At 42.8% G+C, this 24,669-nt stretch overlaps 2 protein-coding genes across 3 annotated transcripts; both read left to right on the forward strand.

Moving 5' to 3' along the window:
• Positions 1-10,645: 10,645 nt before the first annotated feature.
• LOC120747008 (inner centromere protein-like) lies at positions 10,646-13,758 on the forward strand. Its single transcript, XM_040052581.1, has 3 exons — positions 10,646-11,330; positions 11,433-13,641; positions 13,734-13,758. Exons 2-3 carry the CDS (start codon positions 12,053-12,055, stop codon positions 13,756-13,758), a joined length of 1,614 nt encoding a protein of 537 aa, XP_039908515.1. The 5' UTR covers positions 10,646-11,330; positions 11,433-12,052.
• A 257-nt stretch (positions 13,759-14,015) lies between these two features.
• LOC120747015 lies at positions 14,016-18,909 on the forward strand. Of its 2 annotated transcripts, XR_005699021.1 has the most exons (3): positions 14,016-16,184; positions 16,295-18,692; positions 18,795-18,909. XR_005699021.1 is itself a non-coding variant. In XM_040052585.1 (2 exons), exons 1-2 carry the CDS (start codon positions 14,201-14,203, stop codon positions 18,280-18,282), a joined length of 3,972 nt encoding a protein of 1,323 aa, XP_039908519.1. In that variant the 5' UTR covers positions 14,016-14,200; the 3' UTR covers positions 18,283-18,863. The 2 variants fall into 2 exon arrangements, 1 of the variants encoding a protein (XP_039908519.1); XM_040052585.1 differs by having other exon boundaries at positions 16,295-18,863.
• Positions 18,910-24,669: the final 5,760 nt, after the last annotated feature.

The raw sequence follows: 24,669 nt of genomic DNA on the forward strand, positions 1-24,669 counted from the left end.
AGCAGTGAAGATTGCTGGAAGGAACACTTGGATATATCAAGCGCACTGCAAGAAGGTGACACACATCCAGGCCAGCTCGGAGTAAGTGGCAGGAAGACCGGGAACAAAGGGGGGGGAAAGCCTCCAGGGCCCCTCGTCTCAATCCGGTGAAGAAACCAACTGAGCCACAGGTACTCATCAGAATGGCTGGGAATGTGCTGTGTATCTTCTTGTGCCTGTGGACCCTGAGTGGGATGACAGGGAGCGCACTGGAACAGAGCAAACCACACCCAGTACCCGCATGGGTTTTCAACAACTACTGGTGGCAGTTTAAGAACACAACCGCTCACATAAACAACGAGACCAATGGTTATGCTTGTGATGCCACTGGCTACACATTCTTCTGGACTGTGGCCCTATAGCATCACTGAGAGCGAGACAGTTTGTTTGGTTGCTTTAGCAACACATCCGGGAACACTGCCAATTTTCAACTGCTCTGAACCTGAATGGAAGGTTGATTCACCAGTAGCTGGGAAGGTGAACTGCTCTGGTAGGACAGACCTGCTTGTCTGACTCAAAGAATATGACTTGTTGCAGGACATTATACAGTTAAACGAACTGGAAACAGGCCAATTGCCTATGTGTATGAAGGACAATGGATTAGTCCAAGTTGGAGATTAACCATGGAACATGGCAACATCACCTATTCTTTTGTCTTCTGCAAGAAGGATGTAAACAGAGAAGCCTTTTGTCTACATTTACATCATGAACACTTGAGGTTTTGAGCCAAGAAGATCAAAACACCTTGATCCAATTTCCTTTACAAAGCTTTTTCTGTGGTGACAACAGGACAGGAGAAGAGTTGTAAATGCAGATAATTCACCAGTTGACTCTAACCCCCACAGGATGCCTACAGTGAGAAGATTTGGGGGGTCGATAGGAGTCATAAAGAAGGGTGTGGACTTGCTGCAGCTTTGAAGTTAGCTGAGAGCCATATGGACAAACAATAAAGTCAACTGATGCATTTAAACACCTATGTCTGTATACAGTTGGATTGTAGTGACATATGATTTTTGAGAATGATGATTCTTCTTGTTTGACCTTGACATTCAGTTGTGTACTTTTGCACGACAGGAGTAGATCCGCCACAAGGCTGGATAGCTTGGTTACCGTCTGGTCCTTGGTGGCATCTTCTTTTGAAAATATTAATTCCTGTTTTTGAACTGTTGACATTGATTTGCTTATGTATAGGATGTAGTTTACTGTGTATGAATGAAATCTACACTGACACTGTCTAAACAAAGGGTGCATAAGTTGAAATTTAAGAACACAATGACAAAAAGGAGGGAAATGTTAAGTCTAATTGTTGAATGTTGCCATTGTGTTTCTTAAATTTGTACAGTCTTAGTTTAAGCAGTAGGATCAAAGCCATCCCTTTGATCCTGACCACCTCTCCAGCCACTCTGTGCTGGGGGAGGTTTTATTGTAGATACATCCTATCTGAAAGATCTGTTTCTTTTGATGTAAGCTTCCTGGGTTTATGACCCTTTGGTCAGCAGGAGGTCTCACACACACACACACACACACACACACTCACACATACACACACACACACACACACACACACTGTTCTGCCCTCCCTGTACGTTGATGCCCAGTTTGGCAGATAGATAAACAGTTCTTCAAAAGGAGAGGCAAAGGCTTCCAGTTCTCATTGCAGGGTGAAGGCACTGTAAAACTACAAACATAAGAAAAGCATATTAAAACATACATCTGGAACATAATATATTTCTCACATTACAAAGTACTTACAAGCATATATTTCTCATGCTCCAGTACAGCCAACTTCAGAGCTAATATTTTGTGTGCTGGTATCAACTTGGCCAGACTCCATGAACTTTTCCTATATTTACTAGAGAAACTTGAGTACACAAACCCGCTTCCTCCCCCTAGTGGGGTGGTGGAGCTACTGCACCCCAGCAGTGGCAGCACACACACATTCTCACATAACACACACACACACTTACATGCAGTGCCTTGTCTTCGTAACCAAAGGGGGGTTGCAAGGGGAGGTGTTTTGTAAACTATTGTTTGAAGTTTGTCAATAAAAGGCAGCGAGAGGAGGCCACCATTGTGGTCATTGTCATGTGCTGGACATAGATGAGAGGCCTCCCTTGCGCAAGTAATAGATCGATCGACTGTCTTGTTTTCTTCATGATGAATAAGTCTCTAGAATTAGCGGGGTTGTGGAAACACAGACCCAACATATAGATTAGAAGCTTCATTTCTTCCATGCAAAATCAGTCTCTCAACGTTCCCCTAGTTAACTAATTTAGAGGAGTTAATGGTGAAAAAATGTGTTAACATAACGGTGTGTTCACACCGAACGCGATGGACGCGAATAGAGCGTCAGGTTTACATGTAAAGTCAATGGAAAGGCGCGATGACGCGCGATTGCGGGTCCCGCGAAAATTCGGAAGCAGATTTGCGTCGCGAAAACGCCAAAACGCGCGTCAGTGTAGCGCGTCTGGCGCGTTTGACGCGCGAATAAAACCACGCGCGTCAGTCTTTGTGTTGCATTTTGTGCATACGCGTGTTTCGCGTCTACCGCTCGAGTTGGAAAAATCTGAACTCCAGCATCAAATCGCGCCGCGACAACCAATCAGGAGCCTGGTGACGTGGCTGTTACCTAGGTCAAAGGGGCAGGTCCAGCCAAAGCCTTTCATACTTCAATGGAGGGGAAGGCTAATCAATGCGGTAGCAAACAACTCGGAGCTGTACGACACCAGCTGCTTTCTGTACCGAGACAGGAATAAAAAGGACCGAGCTTGAAGGAAGATATGTGAAGAGATCGGGCAACCTGGTAAGTTCATTCATTTCTCTTTTGAAAGTTTTTACTGACCCGGGGAAGCCCACAAAAGCTAGCAAGCCACTGCTATTTTCCCACTGATGTACAAATACCGTTATGCTTTTATGCATGTTGTCATTTAGGAATATATTTTATTGTTTATTAATAAACAGCACACAGTGGTCCCACTGTTCATCCGTCACTGCTTTGCTTTTTCGCTGATTTTTTATTGCACAGTACAGCATTGCATTCTGCAGCCTGATTGACAAATCTGCTCCGTGCCGTGTCTCCTGCGCTTGCCAAATTTATCACGTTTGGTTTTGATAACCATCACGTTCAATAGAAAAAACAGCACAAAAACACCCATAACTATGACCCTCATTCGGAAATAGACACCTGCACCGCGAGGGAAAAAGGCGCACGAAAGTGGCGGGCAGATGAAGACAAACCGCGGCATAATAATACTTTTACGTTTTGCAATCTGCAAAGGTTTGCACTTTGAGAATCAATTGCGAGAACTGTGACCAATGTTCATGTGTGTGGGGAAAACTGTATATAAAGTGCGTGACCAGGGGCTAGTTATTCTGAGAACCCCTGCTGCAATAAATAAGGGACCACTGTATATACTTTCTCTGATTATATTCAACATGTTAACATTTAATACTGTATTGATAGAACCAACTGATTCTGCAGCAGAGCATCCCCTGTTGCTTCTCCTGGCTCCCCAGTCCCTGAGCTCCTGCTGCTGCACCCACAGATATGTACAGCAAGCACTGATACCTTTTTAGTCGGTGGGATTGCCTTGTGATCACCTTTACTAAATATCTACAACCAATCTGATTATATCCTGTTTTTTTTTTGTTTTTTTTTTCAATGTTGAAATTAAAATCTAGTCGCAGCCTTCTCATTTCTTTGTGTTTTGTGCTGTTTTACAGGCCCACAGGGGAGGACGGCTCCGAGGCAGATGAGGGACGGGTCCCAGGACGGTCCATCGGCGGTGGAGCTGGCCATCCTGGTGTCCCTGAAGAGGCCACACCAGTCTCCAATGGAGCATTTCCTCCTCAGCCTTGTTCCTGCTCTGGAGAGCAGCTGGTCCTTTTTATTCTTGTCTCTCTGTAAATTCTTATATTTTATATATTTGTTTAATGTTTTTCTGTTTGAGAATTTTAATATTATTTCAAATAAATTTTTATAATGACTAATGTCTCAGTTCTACTACACAGCAAATGTTGGCACACGACTTGACACATGTAGAATTTATTTCATGTTAGACTAATGACAAAATATACTAATACAGTGGGATGCAAAAGTTTGGGCAACCTTGTTAATAGACATTATTTTCCTGTATAAATCCTTGGTTGTTACAATAAAAAATGTCAGTTAAATATCATACAGGAGAGACACACAGTGATATTTGAGAAGTGAAAAGAAGTTTACTGGATTTACAGAAAGTGTGCAATAATTGTTTAAACAAAATCAAGCAGGTGCATAAATTTGGGCACCACAAAAAAGGAATGAAATAAATATTTAGTGTATATCAATGTGTGTGTCTCCTATATGATATATGGGGTGCCTTTGTCTGGATGTGCTTCCCATCCAGAGCTGCACAGCACAGAGGAAAGTTCCAGCGCTCCTGGAATCCCTCTGTGATGGACCGCCAGTCTCCAGGTGAAGGCACAGCCATGAAGTTGTCCACTAGACAGTCCCAGATGGACGTCGCTGCCTGGGGGGTGATCTGGCTCACCGTGGACACACCGACTCTGTAACTGAATGCTTGGTCGTGAAGGAGTCCCCGGTGACAAGGAACCTGGACAAAATTGTTCAAAATCAGTATTATGTGTACTGCAGTTACAAAATACATTATTCAAATTCCAAAATACTTTTGTGATGTCAGATTTAAATCACAAAACTTAAATCTTACATAAAACATTTTGTAATTATAAGGATAATTACAAAATGTATATTAGATAATATCTAAAACAGTTGTGTTTTGTTTTAACTTTAACATATCATAATTTGATTGGTAGCAACTTTTGCCACTACAGTGTGCCAATCACTCATAATTCCTAAACATGTCAATCAGGTAGGAATGAAGTAAGACATTAATAGAAATAAAGAGTTGTATGTTGACATGTAGCCCTTTCCTTGCTTAAATCATTAATATTTTTGAAAAATTAATCTGTGATAAAACCTAGCTTATCAAGATAGAACCATGTAACTAAAGATGAACCAAACTGTTCACAGTTTTATCTAACTCTGTTTTAATAAAGGCTGGTGACCCCTGCTATAGAGTCTGACAGCTGCAGGGATTATATACAAATATTCAACTATCCCAGAATTAAACCAGTTCTAAATAAAAAGGAGTGAGTATCACTACAAAGGTTAACTCAGTGGTCCTAATGCTACAGTTTGATATCAGCAAACACCGAGCGCATACATCGATGTGACACCACAGCCATGCTATCATTGCAAACACTGATAACAGCATAAATCGAATTAAATCGGGACTTGATGAGAGCTTCTGAGTATCACTAGAAATATTATAAACAGTCTCCATACCACAGTTTGCTTTCAGTAAACACCGACAGCATTCACTGTTAGCATAGCACATCCATGTTAGCAGTGTATAACTGGATGGTTTAGCATATTAGCACAGGTATCAATAAAGGACTACCGTATTAAATACTTTTACTAACCTCAGGCAGACGGACAGGCGCTCTGCAGGTGGGATTGAGCGCCTGTAGTTGGTGTCTAGGCGGGCGATGCTGGGACCGACGAGGGAAAGCAGGTCCTCAAACTGGCCGACGGTGATAGCGCTGGAATCGGCCGTCATCCAGGCGCAGCTCCTGGAGCAAATGGTGAAACTCACCAAACTGCTCACGCCTCTGGAGGACCTGATGGACCCAGGTACGGCGAGGACGTCTTTTACGCCGCTGCTCTGCTCTCCACAGTACATAGAGAAGGGAGACTCTCTCTTCAAGCACTAGCTCGACAGCTGCCATCTTGCAAAGATACTGGTCTGGCCAGGGCTGGACTGGGACAAAAAATCGGCCCGGGCATTTTGACTGACGTCATTCAGGGGTAACTTGTGGCAAGAGGTACTAGCCCATGCAGGCTTTCAATTGAACTCAGTTACACAGCGATAAAAAGAAACACAAAAAATAGCCGGTGTTGTGCCAAAAAGTGATTTCCGGTATTTGCCAAAAACTGATTGCTCGTATTTAAATTGCTATAAGTAACTTGTTGGGCAATAATATGTGAAACATATGTCAAATGCATCCCTCATGGATGACATAAAGTCATCTCTCCATCTCCATCTCTCTCTCCTGCTCTTTTATTTCTCTCTCTTGCTCCATCTCTCTCTGCTGCTCTTCTGTCTCCTCTGTCACAGACTTCTCCACTTTTGATGATAAATCAGCCTGGTGCAACATGTAAGGATTGGCACAATTTGTTAAGATTTTGAGGAGTTTGAGAAACTAACCTTAAGAATAAAATAAAATTTACTATCAGTAACTTCATAGCACCCGCCCAGCAGTATATAAACTCCGTCATGCTAGCTAGTACGCAGTACCAGTTATTCTAAGCGACTGTAAAAAGTCAGCACAACGAAAACAAACTCCAACTAAACTTGGTTTATATCTGACACAGATAGACAGCAGGTCATAACTTCTTACCTGAGGTTCAGTTCCTCTGCCACTATGACCGGCGGCCGCCTCGGGTCTCTCCTCCTCTTGCCTCCCCTTTCCCTTATCCACCTGCTGGCCTCCACCACTTGCTGATGTTGCTAAATCTGTGGAAGCTATGCCATAGCTACCGCCAAACAATTCAGTTATTTTTACACATTTGGCAGCGTCTGCCTGAAGGGCTTGTTTCTTTTTGGCCCTAATTTTTTCTGCACCTCCTTTCCTTTTTTTGTTCTTCATTTTCTTTAGTTCATCTATAAGATTGCTAAACAAGGGGGAGGGTGCATCCGTCCTCCTCGGCTGTAATTGGTCCAGCCCAGAGTCGATCATGACCAACTGGCCAATCCAACACCTTTCATTATTTATACCCTTCCAAAAAAAAAAAAAATCGATCGGCCCATAAAAACAAAAAATCGCCAGCGGCCCACCGGGCAAATGCCCGGTATGCCCGATGGCCAGTCCAGCTATGGGTCTGGCACAACTTCCTCCCACATTTCCGGTTCACGCGCGATGGATTTTTCTTGGACACGCGTTGAGACGCGAATGTGCAAGCGTCAAATTAGGGGCGTTTGGGGCGTTTTATTCGCGTCCATCGCGTTCGGTGTGAACACACCGTTAACAAAGGCTTAATTTCAACATTCTAGAACTGGATTGTTAGAATCTTGGAGAGATGACCTAATTATTAATATTTCTGAGGAGACATGGAAGTCAATTTGCTTAAAATCACAAAAAGAATCGATTAATAGTAACCTAAAGCTATTACAATACAACTGGATCATGCAAACATATGTAACACCGGTGAAATTGAAAAAATATAATAACTGAATCCCAGATACATGTTTTAAATGTGGAGAAGCCCATGGAACATTTTTCCACTGTATATAGGAATGCAGAATTGTCCGTGCATTTCGGCAGGAGGTGATGAACAAAATAAACCAAATTTTAAATACAAAGATTGCTTTAGATGCAGAATGTTGCTACTACATATGTATCCTAAAAATCTTAAACTAAGAGCCCATCAAATTAAGTTTATCGATTATTGTACATTACAGGCAAAACATATGATTGCATTAAACTGGAAAAAATCAGATCCTCCTGCTATTGGTGCTTGGATAAATTGTGTATGGCAATGGAAAGGATAACGTATTTTCTCAAAGACAAGTTAACATATTTTGATGATATTTGGAAGCCATTTAAAAACTTTATAAAAGAAGTAAACATCGGACAACTCCTGGAGGAGTGTGGATGAGGGGAAAATTGTTTAGTCTGTGCTAGCTATTTCTATTTTCTTCCCTTTTTGTTTCCTTCAATATGTATAAATGCCACATATTGTACTAATGTATGCACATTTCATGTGTTTTTATTTGATGTAGGTTTGGGAGAGCAGGGATGGGAGGTGGGGGGGTGTGTTCTTATTACTGCGGCATACTACTGTAAAAACGAACCTTTGTATGCTGTTGCAAAAAGCAATAAAAAAATATTGTTTAAAAAAAAAAGAAAAAAAAGATGAACATTTCTTAGGTGGGAAACTTTCGCTCAGTTGTAACTAAATTGTCATGGGGTATCCCGCAAGGTTCGGTTCTAAACCCCCTATAGTTTTCATTATGGCCAGAGGGGCCGATGGCGCGATATGGCAGCCTCGCTTCTGTCAGTCTGCCCCAGGGCAGCTGTGGCTACAACCGTAGCTTGCCTCTACCAGTGTGTGAATGCGAGAGTGAATGAATAGTGGCATTGTAAAGCGCTTTGGGTGCCTTGAAAAGCGCTATATAAATCCAATCCATTATTATTATTATTATTATTATATATCCTTCCTTTAGGCCGTATCATTAGCAGCTTCAAAATAATTTCCAATTATACATCTCCTTTAAACCCTGGGAATTAGACAAATTATCCGCTGTAATGGACTGTCTTAAAGAGACTAATGGTTGGATGACAAACAATTTCTTGCAGATAAATGTAGACAAGACTGAGTGTTTGATCATTACCCCAGAGAGTATCAAGCCCCAAATTAGTCAACGTCTGGGTCCTTTTTCATTGTCAATAAAAGCTACCGCTCAGAAACTTGGGGTCATTTTTGATCAATCTCTGTCTTTTGACGCTCATATCAAGTCTGTGACCCGCTCCTGCTTTTTTCATTTAAAACGCATTGCCAAACTCAAGGCTATTGCAGAACTGGAGATGCTTGTCCATGCCTTCATCTCCTCTCGTTTAGATTACTGTAACACACTCTTTTCTTGTCTGTCTAAGGTTTCCCTAAATCGCCTCCAAGCAGTCCAAAATGCCGCAGCAAGGCTTTTATCCTACAGTCACAAATTCTCCCATATCACCCCTGTGTTAAAATCACACACACCCAAAATAAATTGCAGCTATCTGCTGAGCAGCATGGGGGTGCTGACCACTCAGCTGGATCTAATGGATAGAATACTTAAAAAAAAAAAAAAATTCTGCTTGTGAAGAAAGAAATGCAGCTTTTTCTTATCATGGATATAATTAAGCCTAATTATACATTACTACAGTGAGAAAACAAATTGTTGATGAACATAACAACAAATTAAAATCATTCACAGATATCAATCATAATAGAAAATTGGTATTTGTAAGTAAATGAAAACAAATCCAGAGTAATTTAACACGCCTTCATATACATATAAATTAGATTACAGAAAATATTAAGCCCCAAATTACAAATAATAACAAAGAGAAAAACAATATTTTATTTAGCTCTTAACCTTTCCAAAATATTTCTGCATACTAAGTTCTTACACTTGAAGTCTATGGTGCAGGGTGTTACCACAACATGGCAAGGAGCATCCATATATGTCATCCTAGTCAAACATGGGCTTGCTCTTCTCCAATCTACTGTTTGGTTTAACACTTGGTTACATAATAGTACCATCTACAGAGCTATAATAATTTTCAATGCTAAACAAAAATATGGGTTCTAAAAAGAAACACTGAAAAATACTAACTGAACTTCAAAATGCAGAATCCAGAGCCAATGAGTGAAATCACTGTGACTTGTGTCACAGAGTCGCTGTCACGGCCCGTGGCTCAGCATCCAGGGAGCCGTGGGAGGCTGCGGTGGCCACACCCTCGGCCTGGGCCGCCTCCAAATCACCTGTGTCTCATCTGAAGCAATCACCGGAGGACTACTTCAGCCAGCTCTGACGGCTTCTCCTCGCCAGTCTGTAAGTCTCCTCCCAGTGTGACCAGCATTCGGCGTGGAAGCCTGTCCTCCTGCCTGACTGCCTCCCTCCCTAGGATTCCCTTCACGGGCACCTCCCCCCTCCAAGCTCCACGGTCCTGCTCTACCTGTAAGCCTCAGCACCTTATGAAGTCTAGCTGTTCGTTTCTTGATAGTCTGCGTGCTGTTAACTGTGTCTCCCCTTTCTGTTGCAGTTTCCCCACGGTCCCGATTACGGCGCTCCTGGGCTCCACGCTCCTCGTTTCCCCCCCGTGGCATGAGCCTTAGTTTTTCGTTTCCTTAACGTTGTTAAAAGATTCTTCAGTTAAATAAAGACTTGTACATAGTTCTGAGCTGCGGTGTGCTGAGTCTGCTTTGGGGTCCTGTTACCTGAACACTCCGTGCTCTGTCACGGTCTCATGTTATTACAAAGCGTTGGTCTAAGGCCTGGCCAACCTTACGCAAATCTTTATACGTGTATTCTATACATGCATATACACTTACTTGATTGAACTGAACATTTCATAATGTATGACGTCCATGGGCAAGAAAACTATTTTCAAATCAATGGAAGTACTTTTGAAATTTGCAGAAATAGACCAAGAGTGGAGATGAAGGCAAACTGTTTCACAACTTTCTGCTCCATCAGATCCACTGTGCTTAATTATCTCAGAATTTAATCAAGATTCAACAATACAGTTTGCATATATCAGCACACTTGTTAACATTGCACGCAAGACTGGAGTCTAGTATTTCTTTTTCAAAAATGGGACCTAAGCATTTATTCTGAGTTCTTGACTTTGAATTTAGTGTTATCAGAAATGTAAGCAGAGGATGCCAGAGAGAACAAATGGTGAAAATGAATGCTCCTGTATACCTCGACCACGGGATATGAGATTTTTTTTCTGTCAAAGAAGTGAAACTACAGCCGCAGCTTTCATTTGCAGTCTTCAAGGTTAAATAGAGATAAAACTTGAATGGTGTGAGCCCTGCTTTGAACCACTGTGAAGGCCCATCTATAATGTTAAACATGCTCTGCGTTGAACTTATCTCCATATCTTGTTTCTGTTAATCCACCATTTACTGTCAGGGCCTCCGTGCCTGGCACACAGGGGTGACCTTTGGGTGAGAGGAAATAAAAACGGGCTGGAAACAAAGGAGAGTAATACACAACAAAGAAGAACAACAGCAAAATAAGCCTGCAAATAGTGAGCTTTACAGACATTAATTAAAGCTTCCCGGCAGAATGGGGGAGAGATAAGGTTTGCCAGGGTATAAAGAGATGGAGGATTGTTCATCAACCTGGTTTTAGCTGCCATAAATGTAAATTATGTCAGTTTGTTTAATTTATTGTGTTCATTTATGTTATTTATTTTCTTTATTTATTGTTGTTCCCTTTGGGGTAGGAACTAAGGTTCATTCTGTGTTGCGCACAGGCCTTTTTAAATGACGTAAAAGGGGAGGAAAAAGCATGTGCAAAGAAGCTAAGTTAATAAGTTAACTAAGGCAGAAGAAGGAATAAATAAGCAGTTTAAAGTAAAAGAAAGCTGCAAAGAAGAAGAAATTGGGAATTATTTTTGTTAAGTTTTGTTCCTGAAGCGGACTCATTCCCTCACGGTTACGTGCAGCCAGCGAGGTACGTTAACTGTGTTTGTTTATTGCGTATTTGTTAAATTTGGTTTAAATGTTTATTTGTAATATTTATGTTTGGTCATTCTGTACTTTTATGTAATAACAGTTTGACGGTGGATTTTATGGTGTTTCGGAGGAGAAGTGTGACGGAAGAATAAATCCATTTGTGAATGAAGAACCGCGGTGTCGTGTATTAACTGGAGGGAGTGATAGTCAAACTCAGACCTGCCCAGACTCGTCCTATCAGCGCAAATTCGGCAGCTCATCAAGACGGGAACACAGATAAGCCACTGTTTAGGACACACAGGTCCATAAGGTTTTCATGAAGAAGTCTATAAGTCAGACTCTAAAGTTTTTGGTCTGAAAAGTGACACAAGAGTTGGAAACTAAAAGGAACTGTGTATAGCCTGGCAGCCACGCTGTTTCACGTATATGAATGTGCATTTACGTAAGAGATGTAAATTCATGTTCAGCTGAATAGTATAGTTGGCTCTGAAAGGGCAGAAGTAAACTTTGTACATTTTGACAGAAATTCAGTTTGTATTTATGGTTCAGTGTCTTTTAAGAACTCTGTTAAGTGTACTTACTCTGTAATATTCTACATGTATGGGCTAATTTGAATGAGAGTGACTTCATTTAGTTAAGCTCATTCTTTCAGTATTCACAAATGTTGTTGCAGCTTGCTCTTGTATCCTGCCTGTGTATATCTGTGTCTAAATAATCAAAATGTCACATACAAGTAAAGAAGCTCAGGGTGCAGTAGCTGCTCCGGAAGAAGAGACTGAGTTAGAACAGACAGGTGAATCAAATATCGGGCAAAATATAGCACCACCTGAAGAGCCTCGTAGAAGTGAAAGAGCCCGGACATTAACAGAAAAAGGAAAAGAGTTTCAGAAAGAGCAAATCAAAGGGCTATTGCTTCGCTTTGACAGCAAATATGAACGATGGAAAGCTCTGATTAAGGTAGCTAAAAGATCTGTATTAAAACAGGATCCTAGTGACATCCTACAAGAACACATCACCAGTATTCAAAGGGAATTATCTGAGTTGAACATTGCTTATGATGATTACAGAAGAATTGATCAACCAGCCCATGACATGCGTCGCAAGATGGATAACTGCATCTCGATCACAAAGACTGTAGTACAAAATGCTCAATCTGAAATGCAGGGAACAGCGGAGGAGTTGATTTGGCCAGATAATAGTTCTGTATTCTCATCGTCAGCCTCCAGTGTTTCACTTCCTGCCTCTAATGGTTCTAAAGCTTCTTCTATTCACTCAAACGTATCTTCACTTAGAAGACAAGAAGCTGCTGCCGAGTATGCAGCTACACAGGCTGTACTGCAGATTATGGCTGAACAAGAGGGCCACGAAGAGAAACTGCAAACCCTTGAAGCTGAAGAGAGGTTGATAATTGCAGACCAAGAAGCAGCAGCATTAGCTCGTCGTCTTGAAAGAGAAAGGGAAGAAACTGAACGTAGGCTAGAAAGAGAGAAACAAGAGGCTGCTCTCTTAAAGAAACAGCGAGAAGAGAATGCTGCAAGAAGAAGGTCTGTAGAAACCCTAAAGAGAGAACTTGAGCGTTTGGAAAATTTGAAAAGGCTGAATGCAGCCAAAGCAAGGCTTCAAGTATATGATGAGAGTGAGCTCAGTCCAGCCCAAGGGAATGCTCCACAGAGCCTGGATCTACATAAGGTTATGCAGCCACTCAATCAGGTGAAGACTGAGGACCAGCACTCACAACCACCAAAGGATGCAGTGCCAACACATGTGCTTCAAGATAGCACAGGAGAGCTTGTGAAGGTCTTAGCTGAGGCTATATCAGCAAATAGGCTACCCATTCCAGAGCCCACAGTTTTTAGTGGTGATCCACTAAAGTTTAATCATTGGAAGTCATCCTTCCAAACTCTTATTGAAAAGAAAAACATTCCAAGCTCAGAGAAAATATTCTTCCTCCAGAAATATGTTGGAGGAGCAGCTAGAGAGGCATTAGAAGGTTATTTTCTGATTGGTTCAGATACTGCATATGTTGCTGCATGGGAACTCCTCAATGAGCGATACGGCCAGCCTTTTATGATTGCCAAAGCCTGCCGAGACAAATTACATGCCTGGCCAAAGATAGCGTCAAGAGAGAGCGCTGACTTAAGGAAATTTGTGGACTTTTTACGCAGTTGTGAATGTGCCATGGCTCACAATGAGAGTCTGCGTATTCTTGATGATGGCATTGAAAACCAAAAACTGACAGCCAAGTTGCCTGATTGGTTAAGCAGCAGATGGAACCGAAAAGCCACACAGTATCAGCTGGAGCATGGAAGGTTCCCAGATTTCAAATATTTCGTAACTTTCCTGACTTTGGAGGCTAGTATTGCTTGTAACCCTGTTACATCTTACTATGCTTTGCGCCAAGGGGAGCCAGAAAGGACAAGATCTAAACCTCAGAATGTAGTGACCTCTAAGAACCAAGCAGCAAGTGCAAGGATTTTTACAACTAACACCACTGAGAAGAACATAAGCACATGTATGTTTTGTAAGAAAACAGGGCATGTCTTGCACAAGTGCCGTAGACTAACTGCAAGGCCAGTTGCTGACCGAGTGAAGTTCATACAAGGTGAGAAACTGTGCTTTGGCTGTTTGAGTCCTGGCCATCAATCCAAGAATTGCAGCAACTGGATGGTCTGCGACCCCTACTCAAAGCGCCACCCCACATGCTTACATGAGGATCGCTCAAAGCAAAAGGAAAATGACGAGACAAGTTGCAGTAAGGAAAGAAAGCCACAATCGCCGCAAGACACCACTCAAGAAATCACATCCAATAGAGTTGTGCATGATGGTAACAGTGCTCAGACTTCAGCAATAGTTCCTGTTTATGCATCAATGCCAAGTGATTCAAACAAAGAAGTCCTTGTCTATGCTCTGTTAGATTCACAAAGTGATTCTTCATTCATTCTTGAAGAAGTGGTAGATGCTCTTGATGTTAATGCAGAGCCAGTCAAGTTGAAGCTGTCTACAATGTCTTCCAAGGAGACAATTGTACCATGCAAAAGACTCAAAGGTCTACAAATAAGAGGGTTATCTTCTTCTAAGAAGATCACAGTGCCAACGGTCTACACTCGTGAATTCATACCTGCCAATCGTACACACATTCCAACACCAGAGACTGCAAAGGCGTGGCCTCATTTAGAGCATCTTGCGGAACACATTGCCCCGCCGAAGAAATGTGAAATCGGTCTTCTTATCAGGTATAACTGTCCACAAGCACTAATGCCTAGAGAAGTTGTATGTGGTGAGGACAACCAGCCCTTCGCACAGAAAACTGACGTAGGCTGGAGCATAGTGAGCTATGGTGATCCAGGCGAACACTACAGTGATGCAATAGGAGTAAGTCACCACATCATTGTAAAGCAAGTGACCCCTGAACCCAAAGTAACAAGTAAGTTGAAGAGCGAAGTTCATTATGTTTGCAAAACAAGAATTAAGGAGATGACTGCTCCAGAAGACATACTTAAGGTGCTGGAATCTGACTTCAGTGAAAGGCTTGGAGAAGAGACAAATCTCTCGCAAGAAGATCTCCGGTTTTTGACTAAAATGAAAGAAGAAATTAAGCACAAAGAAGACGGACATCTTGAAATGCCTCTGCCTTTTAAACAGAGCAGGCCAGAGCTACCAAATAACAAGCCAAGTGCTGTTCAACACCTCATGTGCTTGGAAAAGAAGCTCAAGAGAGACCAGAAATATCGGACAGATTACATGAACTTCATGGAAGACATTATCAGTCGTGGTGAAGCAGAAAAGGTCCCAGAAGAAGAGCTTGATAAACAATCAGCTTGGTATATTCCCCACCATGGCGTATACCACCCTCAAAAGCCAGAGAAACTGCGAGTGGTCTTTGATTGCTCGGCAAGATTTCAAGACATGTCATTGAATGACTACCTTCTTACAGGGCCAGACACCTTGGTGGGAGTTCTTTGTAGATTTCGAAAGGGCCCAGTCGCTATTATGTGTGATGTGGAACGAATGTTTCATCAATTCCATGTAAAGCCTGAAGACCAAGACTACTTGAGGTTCTTATGGTGGGAGAATGGTGATCTTGAGTCTCCGCCATCAGTTTTTCGGATGAAAGTCCATTTGTTTGGAGCAGCTTCCTCACCTGGCTGTGCCAATTTTGGACTTAAACATCTAGCCACAGAAGGTCAAGATCGATTTAACCAAAGCACTGTCAAGTTCATCCGAAGAAATTTTTATGTTGATGATGGACTGGTGAGTGTAAGGTCTGATGCTGAGGCAATCAAGCTGATCAAGGAAGCAAGAGAGCTTTGCAGCACAGGCAAGCTTAGACTACACAAGTTCATTTCCAACAGCAAGAAGGTATTGGAGTCAATACCAAAGGAAGAGTGTGCAGACAGTGTCAAAGAACTGGACATAGATTTAGGGGAGCCACTCCTAGAAAGAGCACTGGGCGTGCAATGGTGCGTATCCTCTGATGACTTTCAGTTCAGAGTAACTGTCAAGAAACACCCAATGACGAGAAGGGGAGTGCTATCCACAGTAGCTTCCATCTACGATCCTTTGGGTTTCGTAGCACCGTTTGTTTTATGTGGGAAGTTGATCTTGCAACAGTTGAGTCGAGAGAAAGCTAGTTGGGATGAACCACTTTCAGAGGAGTGCAGATCACAGTGGCAGTCATGGTTACAAGATCTCCATAACTTGTGTCAAGTAAAGATTAAGAGGTGCTACATACCAGCAAGCTTCATAGATGTCAAGCAGTACGAGTTACATCACTTCTCAGATGCTAGCTTCACAGGTTATGGGGAGTGCACTTATCTAAGAGCAGTGGACTCTAATGGCAGCGTACACTGCTCACTTCAAATCAAATCAAATCAAATCACTTTTATTGTCACATCACATGTGCAGGCACACTGGCACAGCACATGCGAGTGAAATTCTTGTGTGCGAGCCCCACAAGCAACCCACTTGTCATGGGGAAAGCGCGTGTTGCCCCCACTAAGGTCACAACAGTTCCAAGGCTTGAGTTGTCTGCAGCAGTGGTTGCTGCGAAGATGGGTGCCATCTTAAAACATGAGCTCGAAATAGACAACCTTAAGGAATATTATTGGACTGATTCAAAGGTTGTTCTCGGGTACATTAATAATGATGCCAGACGCTTTCATGTTTTCGTGGCAAATAGGATCCAGAGAATCCAAGCCACCACAGATGTCAACCAGTGGTATCATGTGCAGTCCAAAGACAATCCGGCGGACCATGCTTCGAGAGGGTTATCGGCAGATCGGCTCGTTGCTTCAAATTGGTTCACTGGCCCAGACTTTCTGTGGGAAAGGGAGCTACCCACCAGAGATGCTAAGGTGGGAGAGGTTAGTGATACTGATCCAGAACTTCGAAGGGCTCAGGTGCTCAACACCAGCGCAAGGATAACTAGAACATTGTTGGACCGCCTGACTAAGTTTTCTGACTGGAAAAGAATTGTTAAGGCTATTGCTTGTCTTAAACGTCATGCTAAGCAAGTTAAGGGTCTTAGTCCCAAACTCAATGGAAGTACAAGTGTTGAGGAAAGACAACAAGCTGAACTTTTCCTAATCAGATTGGTCCAAACAGAAGTATTCAGCAGTGAAATCAAGAATTTACAGCAATCCAAGGACGTAAAATCCAAAGGCAAAGCAAACAAGCTATGCAAATTAAGTCCATTTTTGGATGAGCAGGGTGTGCTGAGAGTAGGCGGACGCTTAACAAGAAGTGATCTTCATACACATGTTAAACATCCTGCTATTCTGCCAAAAACAAGTCACGTGTCTTCTTTATTGATCAAGCATTATCATGAGAAAGTACAGCATCAAGGAAGAGGTATAACTGTAAATGAGTTGCGATCTAATGGGATATGGGTCATTGGATGCAGCAGTGCAGTTGCCTCACATATCTTTAAGTGCGTCACATGCAGAAAGTATAGAAGGAACACACAAGATCCAAAAATGGCAGACTTGCCAGAGGACAGAATGGAAATGACCCCTCCATTCACATATTGTGGCATGGATTGCTTTGGACCATTCTATGTGAGGGATGCAAGAAAGGAACTGAAGAAGTATGGTCTTCTCTTCACTTGTATGTGTTGCAGAGCTGTACATATCGAAATGCTTGATGACCTCAGTTCAGATGCTTTCATCAATGCATTGCGCGTATTCATTGCAATACGTGGGAATGTAAGGCAGTTGAGATGTGATCAAGGTACCAACTTTGTGGGTGCAAAAAGAGAGTTCATGGACTCAATGAAGAACTGGGATCATGAGCAGGTGAAGGAATATGGCTGTGAGTTTGTAATGAATCCCCCATCATCAAGCCATATGGGAGGAATTTGGGAGAGGCAAATAAGGACAATCAGAAGTGTTCTAACAGCAATTCTTGATCAGTCTGCTAAAAGACTTGACACCGCCTCACTTAGGACTTTTTTGTATGAAGTGATGGCTATTATAAATAGCAGACCGCTGACAACAGAGCACCTGAATGATCCAACAAGTCTTGAACCGCTCACACCAAATCACATTCTTCTGATGAAGTCTAACATCATATTGCCACCTCCGGGTCAGTTCATGAGTCAAGATTTATACCTGCGTAAGAGATGGCGTCAGGTGCAGTTCTTGGCGAATGAGTTTTGGACAAGGTGGAGGAGGGAGTACCTTCTTAATCTCCAGCAAAGACAGATATGGCATGGGGATAAAAGGAACACCAATGTCAATGACATTGTTATTCTTCAAGAGGACAGTGCTCCGCGAAATCACTGGAGACTAGCAAGAGTCACGGAGGTGTACCCCAGCTCTGATGGAAGGGTCAGAAAGGTAAAGCTGTTGGTTAGTGACTCAACTTTGGACAAACAGGGAAAACGCACAACTAGGCCAGTTTATCTTGAAAGGCCAGTGCAAAAAATAGTACTACTTGTTGAAGCAGAATAAGCATGTGTTAAACTGTTGTAAATGCTTATAACTTGAAGATGCAAATCTGTGAAGAAATCTCAAGTTGAGATTTGGTGGGAGTTTAACTGCCATAAATCTAAATTATGTCAGTTTGTTTAATTTATTGTGTTCATTTATGTTATTTATTTTCTTTATTTATTGTTGTTCCTTTTGGGGTAGGAACTAAGGTTCATTCTGTGTTGCACACAGGCCTTTTTAAATGATGTAAAAGGGAAGGAAAAAGCATGTGCAAAGAAGCTAAGTTAATAAGTTAACTAAGGCAGAAGAAGGAATAAATAAGCAGTTTAAAGTAAAAGAAAGCTGCAAAGAAGAAGAAATTGGGAATTATTTTTGTTAAGTTTTGTTCCTGAAGCGGACTCATTCCCTCACGGTTACGTGCAGCCAGCGAGGTACGTTAACTTTGTTTGTTTATCGCGTATTTGTTAACTTGGGTTTAAATGTTTATTTGTAATATTTATGTTTGGTCATTCTGTACTTTTATGTAATAACAGTTTGACGGTGGATTTTATGGTGTTTCTGAGGAGAAGTGTGACGGAAGAATAAATCCATCTGTGAATGAAGAACCGTGGTGTCGTGTATTAACTGGAGGGAGTGATACTGGTAGTGATGGGTCGTTCGCGAACGAAATGGCTCTTAGAGCCGGGTCTTTGACGTGAACGACGCAAGCCGGCTCCTTATCGCGAGCCGTCACATGTTTTTTTTTTTTTTCCCTTCTCTCACCCTCTCTCTCACACTTTTTTTCCGCTTCACTGTGCACGTGAGCCTTGTGCTTTACGCTGGGCAGAGGGGGGAGGGGCGGTAGTTACACTCAAGTAGCACAGGAACAGAGCCAGAGGGAGAGAGAGAGAGCCAGGGACAACAACGTCACATTAGAAAGGTATAGTAATCATCCACAACTATTTTCAGTAGTGGAAGATAAAGGATTCAGAAAGTTTATTCATGCAGGTCCATATGACAGAGAATATGCATGTTCTTTTTGTTTTCATATTATAATTTATATTTAATTGTGTTGTGGTTTGCAGTGTTTTGTGTTGTTTTCACTTTAAATTTGTAAAGGGAAAAAGCTGAAAATTTAAATAGTTAAAAGTTGAAATGTGAATAGTTGATTTTTGTATTATGTGATTTATTTACTACATTTTATGTGGAGTGAATAAATAAAAGTATATTTACGGTGGCCCCTACAGACAAACCACATACAAACTTCAAATCACGTACGAACTCTGAAGCATGTACAAACTCCAAAACACGTAAAAACTCCAAAACACGTAAAAACACGTACAAACTCCGAATTACGTAAAAACTCAGAAGCACATTAAAACTCAGAAGCACATAAAAACTCAAAACACATATAAAAGACAACAGAAGTGCTCCAGGATGCTGGGCGCAGTGTTGAGCTTTTGTTATCTTGTGGCTACACAAGCCAGCAAGTACCAACGACCGGATTTGGTATGTGGTAGTAACAGGTAAATGAACTTTTTTTTAAATTATTTGAATATATATGAGTGCCTGTGTATAAATACACAAACAATACACACATGCTTTCAATTGTTTAATTTAAGTGATCTAGTAGCTCTGCTTTGGAAGTTCAGTTCATGCTAGAAATGTGTTTTGGAGTTTGTACGTGTTTTGTCTCTAGGGTCCACCGCATATATTTATATATAAACATATATAAATAAAACCACTTTTTTAACGTTAGTAATTCCTTTTGTGCATAATTTTACATTATTGTTAATAATAAATTAATTAAAGCAACAAAACAACCTGAAGAGCCGGTTCGGAGCCGAAAGAGCCGGCTCTTTTTAGTAAGCCGAACCGAAAGAGCCGGATCTCTAAAAAGAGCCGGAAATCCCATCACTACAACTTGGTGATAGGAACGCATAGGGCAGGGGTCTGCAACCTTTAACACCCAAAGAGCCACTTGGACCCGGTTTCCACGCAAAAGAAAACACTGGGAGCCGCAAATACTTTTTGAAATCTAAAATGAAGATAACGCTGTATACACTGTTTTTTTTTTTTTACCTTTATGCTTTGTGTGTATGTTATGGCCCTGTCCATAATCTGTTTTGGTGGCTGTTGTTGTCTGTGCCTTTAAGTCTTTGCAGGTCCCGGAGTGGATGAGCTGACGGCTGCTGACTGGTCCCCTGGCCATGTGATCTTCTTCAAATCCCTCACCAGCAGTTGTCCTGGGGCAGCCACTGACAGCAGCAGCAGACCTGACCCTGGCCTCCAAAAACCTGAGACTTTTGTGCCTGTGATTTTTGCGGCTTTTCTGAGTTTTGTATATAGTGTGTACATTAGTTTTCATTGTAAATAGCACATTGTAAATAGCACTGCAACAGAAGGGGTGAGCTGCCGTATTGTTTTTCCTTGCACTGTTTTCTCCTGTTTATTTCAGTTAGGGAGTTAGGTGTAGCGCTTGTCTTTTGTTTGATGTTTGATTTCACATAGGGTTCTAGATAGCACCTCCTCCTGACTTAGCTTGTTTTGTTTGTTATTTTGGCCTTTGTTCACCCCGGAGCTTCATTTTTGCAGTGTAGATAATAAAACATGATTCACTAAGAAATTGGTTTCCCTCTGTGTATGGTTTTGGGGACCAGGGCGGGGCAGTCTTTTCAAACTTATGTTGCGTTCCTGTACCCCTAGACTGGGGCGTAACATAAAGTGGGGGCTCGTCCTCTTTTTTCTTTTGCCATTCTTTTTGCTCATTGTATTTTGTGGGTTGTCTGCAGTTTTTGGTTGGCAGTTTTCTTGTAGTGTTGGGGGTGGTCTAGTCACAATGACTTTTGACGTGGATGATTTTGCACTGCAACCCACCATGGATAAGTTGGATCGATGCACAAAGGCAGATTTGTTGTTGGTGGCAGATTTGTTTAATGTTAGTGTGCCTTTACATGCTAAAAAGGCAGAAATTAAGCAGTGCCTGACAGCTCAGCTGGTGGATAAGGGGGTATTTGCGAAGTAGAAACCTCGGCCGGTTGAGGCGACTGGAGGTTTGGTGGTGGATGCGGGAGCAGAAGCTGCTGCAACCATCCCACAAGCTGCCAGTGGACGGGTGTCGCCAGGGGCGGAGGCTCCTGCTGCCATTCAGATCCCAAACGTTAGCCCAGCCGGACAATCAACAGGATTGGTTACGGAGGATCTTAGGCTCGCCCTTCGCCTGAAAGAGGTGGAGCTTGCGGCTAAAGCCAAAGAAGTTGAGCTTATGCATCTCCGCATAAGGGCTATGGAGCTGGATCCTTCCCGACAATGCAATGTTACCTCTACCCCAGTGAGTAAAATTGTGAGTAGATCTTCTGATTCGTTCTCCTCTGACCAATTTGATGCAAGCAAGCAGATTGCTTTAGTGCCACCTTTCAGAGAAAGTGAGGTTGACTCTTACTTTAATGCCTTTGAACGCATCGCAACCACTTTGAAATGGCCCAAGGATGTGTGGAGTTTGTTGCTGCAGTGTAAATTGGTGGGGAAAGCACAGGAAGTGTGTGCGAGCTTATCTATTAATGACAGCCTGGATTATGAAATTGCGAAATCCACTATTTTAAGGGCTTATGAGCTAGTTCCGGAGGCATATCGCCAGAAGTTTCGGTTATGTGAAAAATCTGCCAACCAAACGCATGTAGAGTTTGCCAGGGAGAAGACTGTCTTGTTTGATAAGTGGTTAGCTGCAAGTAAAGTGAAGGACTTTGCTCAGCTAAGAGAATTGGTCCTGCTGGAAGAATTCAAAACGTGTCTTCCAGAGAATGTTGTTGTATATATCAATGAGCAAAAGGTGGATTCGTTGTCTAAAGCTGCTGTTCTCGCAGATGAGTTTGTGTTGACCCATTGCGTTACGTTTTCAGCTGTGCACCATGAATGTGCCCCATTGTCTAAACCTGCGAGGAGTTTGAGGGTTTCTCCTAAGCGTCAAACGCGCCCTGATCAGGTCCCCATGACTGTCCGAGAATGCTTTTATTGTCATGATACTGGCCATCTCATTGCCAATTGTCCGTCGCTCCATCGCAAAGAGCAAACTCACACATGGAAAGCCAAAAAGCATTGGTTTTGTTCAGTCGGTTTCTACTCCTAATCCCGTCAGTGATGAACCAGGAAATGACAGTCTTGACAGCAGTTACCGACCTTTCATTTCACAAGGGTTCGCCTCACTGACTGGAATAGAGGAGGATCGCGTGCCGATTGTAATTTTGCGCGACACTGGGGCTGCCCAGTCTCTCATTTTGGAAAGCGCGTTGCCCCTTTTTCAAGTAACTCATTTTGTGGTGCTGATGCTCTCGTGTGGGAAGTGAAAATGAGTGTGTTACGAGCTCCGCTGCACAGAGTCTTCCTACAGTCACCTCTCGTTTCGGGCCCGGTAACAGTCGGGGTACGCGCTCGCTTGCCCGTGCAGGGGGTTACTATGATTCTGGGGAATGATCTAGCCAATGGAAAAGTTTTCCCGATCCCTGAAGTAATTGAAAACCCCGTCGATGATTTTGTTTTTGTTTCTGAGCCTGCTGCTGACAGTCTGCCCTCTGTTTTTCCTGCCTGTGTTGTCACACGCGCCCACAAGCGCAAATATGGTGATGTTGATTTGTCTGACTCTTTTCTATGTTTTGAAGCTGTTCCTGAGAAAGCTGAACTGCCTGTGGAAAAGGCTGAAAAATGTGTGTCTGATAAAATGCTACCCGCTACACCTGACCTGTCTTTTGAGGTAAACAAAACAGATTTTATTCATGCGCAACAGAATGACCCGACTTTGGCAAAATGTTTACTCGCCGCGAATTCAAGCGATCAGAATCCCCGTGTCTACAGCATTGAAAATGATGTGTTAATGCGCAAATGGCATCCTCCCTCATCTAGTGATCTTGGCTGGAATGTATTTCAACCAGTGGTTGTACCGCAAAAATTCCGACCCCAAGTGCTCAGCCTCGCACATGACAGTTTCTCTGGACATTTAGGAATTAGGAAAACTTACCATCGTATTCTGCGTCACTTTTTCTGGCCAGGTTTGAAGTCTGATGTGACCAAGTATTGCCGTTTTTGCCACGTTTGCCAGGTCAGTGGAAAACCCAACCAGGTTATTCCTCCCGCTCCACTGCATCCAATCCCGGCTTTAGGGGAACCATTTGAGCACATAATCATCGATTGTGTAGGTCCGCTTCCAAAAACAAAGTCAGGACATCAGTACCTCTTGACTTTGATGTGCGCCGCCACACGCTTCCCCGAGGCTATTCCGTTACGCACTATCAAAGTCAAAGCCATCGTCAGAGCATTAGTAAACTTTTTTTCCCACTTTCGGTTTGCCTAAATCTGTTCAAACGGACCAAGGGTCTAACTTCATGTCCAAGATTTTCGCTCAGGTCTTAAAATCTCTGTACATCAAGCATCGGAAATCCAGTGCGTATCATCCCGAATCACAGGGTGCGCTTGAGCGTTTCCACCAGACTTTAAAAGCCATGATGAGGAAGTTCTGCCTCGAGTCAGGAAGAGAGTGGGACGAAGGTCTGCCACTTCTCCTTCTAGCGGTGAGAGAGAGTGTGCAGGAGTCCACGGGTTTCAGTCCCGCAGAGCTGGTGTTTGGACACACAGTGCGTGGTCCCCTGCGGCTGCTTAAAGAGAGATATCTGTCCGACACAGCTACCCCCGAGCAGAACGTATTAGACTACGTAAGTTGTTTTAGGGAGCGTCTGCATACAGCATGCGAAATTGCACGCGAGGCTCTTTCCGCGTCTCAGGAAAAAATGAAAAGGAAATTTGATAAAAAGTCCGTGCAGAGAAAATTTGAAGTGGGTGACAAAGTGTTGACTCTCCTACCCGTTCCTGGATCCTCTCTCCAGGCAAAGTTCTGTGGGCCCTATACTGTCCAAGAGAAACTGAGTGACACAGATTATGTTATAGGTACCCCAGACCGTAGGAGAAAGCGTCGTGTGTGTCATGTTAATCTGATGAAGCCTTATTTTGTTCGTGATGCACGTGTAAACTCCTCCTCATCCCCCGCTGCGCTGTCTGCCGTGCCGGTAGTTGTGCCAGCATCCCCGTCTCAGTATAGCCCGGAAAGTGATGGCTTAGCTTTCGTTTGTGCTGAGGGTTGCTCCCGACTCAGGAACTCTGAAATATTGGATAATTTGAAATCCCACCTAAAACATTTAGATGAGGCTGCCCAGACCGCTGTGTGTTCTCTGATCAATAATTACCCATCTCTGTTTGCTGACACTCCGTCTCGCACTACTGTCCTCGAACATGACATAGATGTAGGTGACCACCCTCCGATCAAACAACACGCTTATCGTGTGAACCCTACCAAACGTGCACTTTTTCAGCAAGAAGTTTCCTACCTGCTGGAAAATGGTCTTGCTGTCCCTAGTTCGAGTGCCTGGAGTTCCCCATGCCTTC

This window comes from Simochromis diagramma, unplaced genomic scaffold (assembly GCF_900408965.1).
Source record: "Simochromis diagramma unplaced genomic scaffold, fSimDia1.1 OVJJ01000702.1, whole genome shotgun sequence".
NCBI classification, from domain to species: domain Eukaryota; kingdom Metazoa; phylum Chordata; class Actinopteri; order Cichliformes; family Cichlidae; genus Simochromis; species Simochromis diagramma.